Here is an 11,951-nt window from a genome sequence, read left to right on the forward strand (position 1 = left end):
TGCATTAACTTTAAATGTAGTAAAATTGAAAAAAATAATATAAAAAAGTTAATATATATAATGATGTGGTGTGGTGTGGTTTGAACCTCATTTATAAAATTTAAAACCGCGAACCGCACCGCACCGTGCGGTTTGGCAAAAATACAAACCGCAATCGCACCGCGAAAGGTTCTAAACCACAAATTGTGGTGCGGTGTGGTGCGGTATAGGCGATTTGTGCGGTGTAGGCAGTTTTATGAACACCCCTAATTAGAGTATGATGTCACACATAAAATAAATATAAAAATATTAAGTTATTTATTAGACTATAAATCACTATATTAATCACCAATTGATTTTTAAATTCAACCTTATAATTTTTGTCATGGTGAGAGCCATATATATCTTTAGCATAACCAGCAGAAGATATGAAACCTTCTCTTTGGTGCCAATTTCAATTATGGCATAGAAATACAAAAGACAACTATTGCGATAAAAAAAAAAAAGAAGACAAATTTAAATAGGAATATACACTCATAATTTTTTTTCCAAACCAAAAAGGGGCCAACCAACCACTGTAATTTCTTAGATACTTACTTTGAAATGACAAAGCAAAATAAGTTGAAGGCTCATACAAATATCCACGCTACTCAGAAACAAGTGCTTCTCTCAATATTACAATTTTTTGATAGAGAAATTATTTATAAATTACCGAACACTAGACTAGACCTTTCTTTTCGCTTGTAAATCCGTATATGTGGAATTTTCACCTTTCTTTTATATAAATATATGCTTTGTTGGACGATTCATAAGCAATTTTTAATCATTCAACACATCCCATTTCTTGACTAGAACAACTTTCAATTCACACCCCGTCACTTACTCCTTTCTATTTGCTGTTTGTTTTATGATTTTCAAATATATCTGCCCAAAGTAGAAACGAAAGGAAATATTAAAGAAAACATAATTTGAAAGTGTTCCTACTTATCAGCAGCTAGATTATTTTGAAGTAAAACACATTTCTTAATTGGAAAGTCATACACATTGATCTTAATAAAGCTATATATCCGTTTCGTACAAGGTCATATATTCATGAACATAGATTATTAAGACTGGACAAAAGTGATTTTAACTTTTGTTTGCCTAGACTAAATGTAAACATACACGAATATCAATAATTACATAGAAAATTTTAAAATGTGAACGCAAAAGAATTTCTTTCAACAAAATCCAACTGATGCATGCAAAACTTTCTTCTATTTATTCTCTAAAGATGAACTATATGTTTCTACTTCTCATCAAACATTGAATTCTGTCCATTTTCATGATGAGCATTTCAGTCCCTCATGTTGTTGTGCCTTTTGTGATTTTGCTTTACTGCTTGATTGTAAACACTGGAGTTGGAGAGCCAAAAATCAGGTGCAATGAAGCTGAGAGACAAGCATTGATAAAGATTAAGGACCATCTTTTTTTTAGTGAAGGTGATGACTTTCTTTCCTCTTGGGGAGAAGAAGAAAATAAAAGAGAGTGCTGTGAATGGATCGGAATTCAGTGCAGCAACAACTCTGGCCATGTCATTAAACTTGATCTTTCTCTTTCAACCATTAATCTAAGAGGTAATATTAGCTCTTCATTGCTCGACTTAAAGTACTTGAATCATCTGGACTTGAGCCACATCAACTTTGGTGAGAATTTCATCCCAACTTTCCTTGGCAGCCTCACCAAATTAAGGTACCTCGATCTCTCTTTCACTAATCTAATTGGAGGTATTCCTCCTCAACTTGGAAACCTTTCCAGCTTGCAGTTTCTCGATCTTAGCCACAATCTTTTAAAACCAAAAAGCTTAAATTGGGTTTCACAACTTTCATCTTTACGAGTACTTAACCTGAGTGTCACAAACATGAGCTTAGCTAATGACTGGGTGCATGTAGTAGTTAACCTTCCTCATTTCATGACAAAGTTGATTCTACGTTATTGTGATCTTCCTGATATAGTTGTTTCTTCACCATCTCGATCCCTTGTTAACTCTTCAAAATTTCTCAGTATCCTTGATGTTTCCGGAAACCATCTGTCTCAGTCTATATTCCAATGGTTGTTCAAGTATAATAGTAGCCTTGTTTCTCTTGACCTCTCTAGGTGCCAATTAGGAGGTTCCATTCCAAATGGGTTTAAAAATATGGCTTCCCTTACCTATCTTGATCTCAGCTACAATGCCTTTGAAGGAATAATTCCTGAATCTTTTGGGAATTTGATTTCCCTCACATATCTTAATCTCTATTCTAATCAACTAGATGGTTTTCATCCAAACTCTTTCAATAATATGACTGCCATTTCATACCTTGATCTTAGCCACAATCAACTAAATGGTTATATTCCAGAGTCCTTTGGGAATATGATTGACCTTACATATCTTAATATCAGAACCAATCACCTAAAGGGATCCATACCAGATGGTTTCGGGAATATGGTTTCTCTTGGTCAGCTTGATCTTAGCAATAACGAGCTTGAAGGAGAAATTCCAAAATCCATTTGGAAATTATGTGAACTGCAGAGGTTTGAAGCATACAACAATAGTCTTAGCGGGCAGTTACATTTGGCTGAATCACCCTCAAAGGAATGTGCCAATTTCTCTTTAGAGTATTTGGATTTGAAGCAAAATCAAATCATGGGATCATTGCCTAATTTCACCTTATATCCCTCTTTGACTGAGCTACATCTTTCCTCGAATCATTTTAGTGGGCTATCCACTAGTATGAGTCAATTATCAAACTTGAAAATTTTGGATCTTTCTGAAAACTCTATCAATGATGTTTTATCAGAAGCTCATTTTTCGAAACTCTTCAACTTAGGCTCCTTGGATTTATCAATGAACTCAAATCTAGTTTTTAGGGTTGCTACTGATTGGATTCCACCCTTTCACTTGTCTTATATACTTCTTGGTTCTTGCATTCTGGGTCCTCAATTTCCAAAATGGCTCAGAACTCAAAATTATGATGAACTTAATATCTCCAATTCTGGAATTTCAGATTCTATTCCAGATTGGTTATTTAATTCTACCTCAAACTTACGTGTTCTCGATTTGTCTAATAATAAAATTAGAGGAAGACTTCATGATATTAAGCAAAGTGTCCATTTGCCCTATGATATCATGCCCTCTCTTGACATAGATTTGAGTTCAAATGAGTTAGAAGGATCAATACCAAGTTTTTTACTCCAAAGGACAACTTCACTAAATCTTTTCAACAATAGCTTTTCACAGTTAAATTCCCTATGTAAGGCTTCCGGGGTCATTCCTTTGATCTTTCTTGATGTCTCATATAACCAGTTATCTGGTGAGCTTCCTGATTGTTGGTCACAAGCAGAAAATCTGCGAATTCTTGTTTTGGCAAATAACAAGTTATCTGGAAAGATTCCCGCCACCTTTGGCTTTTTATTTTCCATCAATTTGTTGCATTTGAGATCCAACAATTTGACTGGTGAATTGCCTTCATCACTAAAGAACTGTACAAAGTTGGCGGTATTTGATGTTGGAGATAACAAATTGTTTGGGTCAATACCAGCGTGGATAGGTACAAGCCTAACAAATCTCCTCATTCTTAGTACACGTTCTAATAGCTTTAATGGAAGGATACCCTTACAACTATGCCACTCAGTGGATCTTCAGTTGTTAGATTTGTCTTCAAATGATCTTTCTGGACAAATTCCAAACTGTCTTGGAAACATTACAGCTATGAAAGAATTAAAACGAATCGAAGATGTACCATATGTACTAGATCCTTATTCTGGCGGTACTTGGCGTCGAGGTGTTCCAGATGATTTCAACCGTCAAAAGTTAGTATTGATATGGAAAGGAGCAATCTCCGAATTCAAAAATGTTGGACTTTTGAGGACCGTTGATTTGTCCAGTAATAAACTTGTTGGGGGTATTCCAAGAGACGTTACTAAACTCGTTGAGCTGATTTCTTTAAACTTGTCAAGAAACAATCTAAGTGGAAATATCCCTCAAGAGATTGGTCACTTGAAGTCTTTAGACGTTCTTGATTTATCAAAGAACCAATTTTTTGGTCAGATTCCTTCGAGTCTCTCTCAAGTGGATCGTCTCAACACATTAGATTTGTCGAGCAATAATTTGTCTGGTGAAATTCCAAGAAGCACTCAACTCCAATCTCGTGATGCAGCTGCATATTTGGGAAATCCTCTCCTTTGTGGAATTCCACTTCCAATAAAGTGTCCAAATGAAAAAGTACCAACTACATCTGATGAAGCTTTGGAAAATCACTATGGTGATGAGTTTATTAGCAAAGGATTTTACATAAGCGTAGCACTGGGAATCGTAGTTGGATTTTGGGGATTTTGTGGGACTTTAATCTTCAACAAGTCATGGAGATATTCATATTTCAAGCTGTTGAACAATGCTGAGGACTGGGCTCATGTAACAACAGCAGTTCAAAAGAAAAAGCTACTGCATATGTTCAGAAGCTAAATTGGTAAATTTTCTATCTCTCTTTGTGTTTTGGTGCATTTATTATTTATATACACTGCTACTGTATACATTAATTTCATTTTTATAGGTATAATGGGTTGTAATTAGTAAGATCTATAGTTGAGATTTGATCATTTTATTGTGCAGCAGGAGCTTTTGATTTTAGAGGATGTAGTGCCCTCAGAATATTTCTTCATCAAGTAATTTATTATGTCCTAGTTACTTATGTTTTCTTTATAATAATGAGACTTGAATTAGCTCGCTATTCATGTTTACAATTGTTCATCACATGGATTACGATATGTTTTCTTCAAATTTTATCTCTGTTTTTTTTTTTTAATTTCACTTTTTAAGTTATATGAAAGTAATAGAAACTAACAATAGCAGCAAGAGGTTACAATTTTCTTGCAATATACAAACAAGATGAAGAATAATTTGTAATCATGTAAGATAAAAAACCACAAATTAGAAAAAATAGAAGATTAGAAGGAAAGGATGCTACCTCTTCCTCTCAAAGCTCCTATTTATATAGAGATATAGATACTAGAAAATATAACCACACTTCGTGTATTTTTTTGTAATTATTAAAAAATATATATTTTAAAATATTTTTGGGAGATTGTGTAGTAGGGATTCTTTTTCACCCTACTCATACAACAGACTCTTTAGAGCATCTCTAGAGGGAGTTGTTTTACACAATGCTTACTGACAAGTGGGTCCCCATGTGGACCTTTGGCGACTTTTTAACAAAGGTTGTCTACCAAAGTTGCCACTGCTTAGCAACATTGCTCCTTGTTTTAAAAAAAATGTGATTCGCTGCTTTTAATAAAAAAATTAATATGTGATCATGAGAAGCAACTTTGATCGTTGCGTGCATTGGATATGCTCTTCTATAGACACATGATGGCGTATTGACCATATTTTTTTTATGATGGTATTCATTGTATAGTGAACCTCCTACAGGTTTTCGAGAAATTCTGATTAATTAAAGTGCCGAAAATAAAGTTCAAAAAGTTTTTCGTATGCATGCTTTTATTTATTATTATTATTATTAAATGATTTGCGTGGTTTTTTTTTATATATAAAAAGTATAAATTATGTATAAGAAAATATATGTTTTGTGTAAGAGTTATTTTGGTCAATTACACGTTTGAACCTTTAATATTAAAAAATTAACTTTTAAACCTCGTATTTTGTAAAAAAGGTTTAAATTATGAATAAATAAATCAATTATTTGAACACTATATTTTAGTCGATTACCCGTTTTGACTCTTTATTTCTAAAAATTAACCTTTGGACCATGTATTTATTCAAAATGTTATTAAAAATTCTTTATAAAAATAAAATTATAAATATTTATATAATTTATGTTTTCTCTAAGGGTTCACACCATTTTGAACATTGTATTTTAGCCGATTACTCGTTGGGACCTTTTATTTTCACAAATTAACCTTTGGACCATGAGGGTTTTGGTAAGAGATTTTAAGGATTTTTGGGTTGAAGACGCTGAGAAATTTACAGATTTCGGGTTCAAGTCGTGACATTGTTCTTCAAGCACCGCGACCCGTGTACGTGAAATGGATTTGGCAGTTTTTGAAATCGCCCAAGCACTACGACACTGGTTGGGGCAAGCCGTGCCAGATGTCGCCCAGAAGAGAGCCTCGAGCTCTCTGACTTATAGCACGTCATGGCCCTATGGTCTGAGCCACGACTCTAATTGAGAAAAATATCCAAAAACAAGTTTTGAGTCGTTGTAACTCAAACTTAGGGGCTCGGGAAGGATTTTACAACCCGATTTAGTAGAATTCGAGGTCCCGGAGGCTAGGAATAAGTTTAAAAGTGTTTATTTACCTGAGATTGATGGAGGTTCCATATTATTGTGACTTAGGGCTGATTCGGGCGTTTGATGGGGATCGTATCTAGGCCATTTACCGAGAACTTGTGGAGTTCAGGTAAGAAAATTGTTTGTGCATGTAGAGTAGATCATGGCTCGATTATCTATGCATGTATTATTCTTAGTGCTATGTGTAAATGTTTGTAACTGAGCGACAAGGACTAGGTTCAGCAATAAGCATATTGAATGCAGGCCGCCATAGTAGGGCCATCTAAGGGTGTTGTATTCACCCGCTTGGTTAGGACTATGAACTTGGTTCTTGGTAACGAACATTGGCCGGCTTAGCCCGCTGTTGTGAATTGTAGTGAATGCATGGGGATTGTTTATGGTGTTTGTTTAGTTATGCACTTATTGAAATGCATTATTATATGCTATGCTAGTACAGTTTTCTTGCTAGGCATTGGCTCACGGGTGCTCTATGATGCAGGTAAGGGCAAGGGAAAGGCTGACCAAGCCTGAGTTGGAGGGCATGGAGCGGTGCGTGCATGTTTGGCCTACTTGGCCGCCACGATTAGGGTAATTTCGAGGAACATAGTGTAAATTTTCGGTTTTGTCACCTAGGTTGACTATATAGTAACTTTTCAATTGTAAATATGTCTTAAAGAACATTTTGGGATCTGATGGACCCAAAACGGGTGTGTTTTAAATATTTATAAATCGCAAGCGCATGAATCGTTCATATAGAATAGTGATCGTGTAAGCAAGGATGTCGAACCCAAATGAGTTGTCTAAAATCGAAAATAAAACTATTTTAAATCAAAATTAATAATTTCTAACATAGCTCCAAAAATTGATGAGATTTTTGTATAATAAAAATAAAATAAAGATATTAAAGACAATATATATAACTAAATTAAAATAAGAAAACAAGATAGTAAAAGAAATATTATTAAGATAATAGAATCCACAAAATATAAGTTTAATAATATTTAAAAGTATATTGATTTCCAAGTTCTAGTAATAGTATAAATTAATCAAACCATCACTTATTCAAATTAGATATTCTATTTAAGCACAAGTTTTTATAAAAATATAGGATTTATCTTCACTTTTAAAATTATAATTTCAAAGCATTTAGTGTAAATCAATCTAATGAAATGACAAATAAATTAATGAACATTATTTATAAGGAAAAACATAATATTTTTGTTCTAAGCATTGGATTTGTACAATTTAATGACACATCTTACACAAAGAATATTATGTTTAATGAAGAAAAATGTGTAAATATGAGCTAACAATAAAAAATACATGATATTTAAGATGGAAGAAAATATTTGAAGAAGAAAATCCGTAAACTTTATTGCACAAAATGGGAAAAAACATACAAAATAAACATTATCTAGTTACATATTGTTTCATCATCACCTTAATAATCTTAAAAAGATTAGAAACTCATAACTAAAATAGCAAATACAAACTAAAAATTACAAACATAAATAGGAAAATTTGGAGGAGAAACCCCCAAATTTTTCCTCTAAAAACTCATAGGAAAAATGACCAAAAAGAAGAAAAAGATGAAGAGAATTGAGAGATATTGAAAGTGTAGAACTTGTAGTATGGTAACCTCCCCCCAAAATTAAGCACTAAACTCCCTTATCTATAGCCAAAAAAATAGTATTAAAATAATCAATTTAAATTAATTAAATTGATTAAATTAATTGAATTAATTATAATATGGCAAGTAGGGGTAAATTGTAGGGTGTAATGATGATTTTTGGGTAAAATGTGTAGAAAGTTGGGTAAAAATGTGGCATTTTTAGACAAATAGGACAAAGGGACCATTTATGGGCTCAATAAAGGGGAAGGTAGCTGTTGTTGGGGTTTTATGCCCCAATTAATACTCAAATTCTTTGTAATCTCATTTTATTATCAATAAAAGAATAGAAATCATTTTTTGATTTGGTCAATCACTTTGCTCACATGTTTTATTTTCATGATTATTTGTTTAATATAAACTTCTATTAAATCCCGAGCATATAGCTAATCTTATTTATAGTGACGTAATCACAATGGAATATAAATATGATTATATGTTCAAAATAAGTTAGTCCTAAGATTAGTCAGTGCACCGGATTTACACTGACTTGCCAATCTACGATATGATTTACTTACACATTACAGTGTTATGTTTTTTCCAGAACATTAGCAAAGTAGATAAGATCGGATGTATTTGTTACATTGGACAGGACCGATATTGACAGTTGATAAGATAAGTAAACATACCGTTATCTATTCTAGTCATATCATATAGTTGACCATAGGTCAATTCAATCTCAATTCTGAGTGGTTAGTATTCTAACTGATTGTATTATTTGAGTTCTTTGACTTGTTCGTTACCAGCTTACCCTACGGACTAGCCCATACTTACATCTTGGGAACTCGGTAGTATAATTGAGTGGGAGTGTTAATCATAGATATGAACATCTATAGCTTCTGATGAAGAAGTGAAACGATAGTTTCCTTTTAGTTTGGTTCAAGGTGTTAAATGATAGAGATCTCATTTCAGTAATTAAATTAGTTTACTGAAATATCATTTACAAGGAACTAAGTTTTAAGGATAAAATACAATGAGCGGTAAAATTGTATTTTAGTCCTATCTCATTGTAAACCATCTATAGAGGATTGAGTGACAATTATGGTTGTAACAATGGATAATTAATAGCATATATATATTTGTTATAGAGCGTTCTATGAATTCAATAGTGTAATTCTGAGTCTATAGTGGAGTCACGAGGAATTCATAAGTTAATAAATTTATTTGTTAGATTTATGATAACTTATTGGAGCTTGATTTCATAGGCCCATGGTCCCCATTGTACCTTGGATAAAATCATCTAGATAGTCTCAATTAATTGATTTAATCATCAATTAGAATTATAAAAGTTGACCAGGTTAATTTTGAGAATAAAAGAGAAATTATGGCAGATTTATTAATTAAAATAAATTGGTATCTAAATTAATAAATAAGTTTAAATCAAGGTTCAAATTATAAATAATTAATTTGATAAAGGATTTAAATAATTATTTAATTAATTAAATCAATAGAAAATAATACATGCCTTGATTTTAAGTCCAATGGGCTTATAATAAAATGAAAATTTTCACGGGCCTAAAGCCCATGATAATTTCGACCTAGGGCTTTAAAATGGCTATTATTTTATTGATTTTTTAATTAAATTAAATGGTCTAATTGAGTCTATAAAATGAGTGCTTAGAGAGAAGTCATCAGTTAAGATTTCTGAGACGACAGATAAGTTTAATCACTGGTTTTCTGATAGTTTTAGATTCTCTCTAAACACAAGTCTTTTTCTAAGCTTCTTTGATTATTTTCTCTTCTTCTCTCTATATCTATCTCATGTGTTGAGAATTGCCCACACTAGTCTAAGTGATTCTAACGATACATTGGAAGATTGTGAAGAAAATAGAAGATCGGTTCAGTTTCTTGATAATACTCTGCGACAGAAAGGATACAAGAGTTAGAGAAACTGAAGGAAGGACACTTTCATTCCGTTGCGTATACTGTAAGTATTCTATTCTTTGTTTCTTTTTTAATTCAATTTTAGAAACATGTTTTAGGCTATCTCGTATTGATTTGTTTAATATTAGATATATATGAAAATAAATAAAGATCCAGTATAAGCTAATCCAACAACTGGCCTCAAAGCCTTTGGTAATCTTTATTTTCATGCATGAACATGTTTAAAATTGGATTATTTGATATGTTTGAATAATTGGATGGTTTTCATGTTTTTATGAAGCATATTGATTTTATGTTAATTTTAGCAATTTTTTAGGTTATTTTGTTCTGTTTTCTATGATATTAATTTTATATATGCTTTTTTTGTGTGTGTAAAACATGTTAAAAATTAATTAGAAAATTGTTTTGGTTAGAAAAATTGCATAAAAAAAAAATTCGAAAATTTTTGCCTGGCTGCCATGCGCGTGCGCTCACGCACCCGCGCGCATGCCACGCGATGAACAGTAACCCATGAACAGCACCGCGGGTACTATTCATCCAATTTTTTTTAAATTAAAGAATATTAAAATTGTTGACATTTTTATTTATAATCAAAACAAAAGATATCTTATTTGTTTTATCATTTAATTTTTTTTTTTTAAATAAGATATTTTTATAGTTGAGATTTAAATAATTAGATATTTTCTACAAAGATTCAAATTCAAATTTAAAAATAGACTAACAACTTAATTTTAAATCTTTTAATATATTAAAATATTAGAATTAGGGATAATTGCGGCATAAGTACCCAATGTTTGGATTTTGTACGCGGCATAGACCCAATGTTTATTTTTAGTGGCAATAGTACCCAAAGTCAGTAAAAGTGTAATTCTGTCAGTCTCCTCCGTTAGGTCTGTTAATGAGCTGATTAGGCAGGCACGTGTCACGTTTTTATTGGTCCAAATCATAATTATTTTAAAAATATTATTGAGCTGGATCAATCACGGAGTGACACGTGTTGGTATAGTCATCACAAAACGGAGACCTAACGGAGGAGGCTGACGGAATTACACTTTTACTGACTTTGGGTACTATTGCCACTAAAAATAAACATTGGGTCTACCGCGTACAAAACCCAAACATTGGGTACTTATGCCGCAATTATCCCTTAGAATTATGATATCAGATATTTAAGATATTTTCATTTAAATTCTTGATTTTTTTATTAAATCTTTATATGAAAATATAAATATCCTTTTATTCTATAGTTTTTAATATTTGAATTATTTGAAATTTGAATATTGTTAGTGTTATCCCCATTTCCTGCGTGGCCCCGGAACATTCGTCCAGGCCCATGGTCAGGGGCTGTTCAAAATGTGGGCCCGACCCAAGGCCTCTTGGTACGGGAATGTCCAAGGGGGCACGAGCCTGGTGCAATTCTGGGCCCATAAGGAGGTCCGATATGGTCATCCGAGATAGTCATCCGGGATAGTCATCTGGGAGACGTGCAGACAGTTCGAAGCCCCCACGGCATACGTGCCCTGGTCCCGGAGCCTGGTAATGGTCCGGGCCTGTGGTAAATGAAGAGGGACAAAGGTAAACGAACCCGGATCACATCGTCCCCGGTTGGTGGGACCAAGCATCCAGGACCCTGAAGCCGCCCCACTCCGCGTGGGCGTTGTCCCTACTTTTCACCTGCGGAAAAGGTCACCTCGGGATTGCACGCTGTTGTTTCAGATCTGTGCTGCCAAGTACTCTGACTGGTCTTGTCCCCTGAATTTGCCTCGTAACTCGAAGTGTCCAGACCAAAAGCACCGTTTTGTCGAGCGAAATATAGCCCTTGGGCCAACTTATTGGGCCTTAACTGGTCTGGAATTCATGTATGTTTTATCTTTTATATTGGGCTTCCACTAAAGAGGCCAAGAGTATCCATATCTCTGATGGGCCCAGGTCGTACCTGGCCTAAACCCAGTGTTCCCATGAGCCTATAAATACAGGCAATAGAACATTGGAAAAAGGATCTCTCCTGAATTAATATACAGTTACTCTGTCGAAATATAGAGAGAAACTCCATTATAAAAGACTTTCCAAGCTCTAATACTACTGACTCGTGGAATAAGGCTTATTAACGCCCC

The 11,951-nt window shown here is 33.5% G+C and overlaps 1 protein-coding gene across 1 annotated transcript; it reads left to right on the forward strand.

Moving 5' to 3' along the window:
* Window positions 1–1,306: 1,306 nt before the first annotated feature.
* Window positions 1,307–7,013, forward strand: LOC133815619 (receptor-like protein EIX2). The gene is made up of 2 exons (XM_062248435.1): window positions 1,307–4,466; window positions 6,784–7,013. Exon 1 carries the CDS (start codon window positions 1,307–1,309, stop codon window positions 4,460–4,462), a length of 3,156 nt encoding a protein of 1,051 aa, XP_062104419.1. The 3' UTR covers window positions 4,463–4,466; window positions 6,784–7,013.
* Window positions 7,014–11,951: the final 4,938 nt, after the last annotated feature.

Source organism: Humulus lupulus, chromosome 2 (genome assembly GCF_963169125.1).
Source record: "Humulus lupulus chromosome 2, drHumLupu1.1, whole genome shotgun sequence".
Lineage (NCBI taxonomy): Eukaryota > Viridiplantae > Streptophyta > Magnoliopsida > Rosales > Cannabaceae > Humulus > Humulus lupulus.

Excerpts from the sequence above, each read along its gene's own strand:
- LOC133815619 (XM_062248435.1), top strand. The coding sequence starts at position 1,307 with ATGAGCATTTCAGTCCCTCATGTTGTTGTGCCTTTTGTGATTTTGCTT.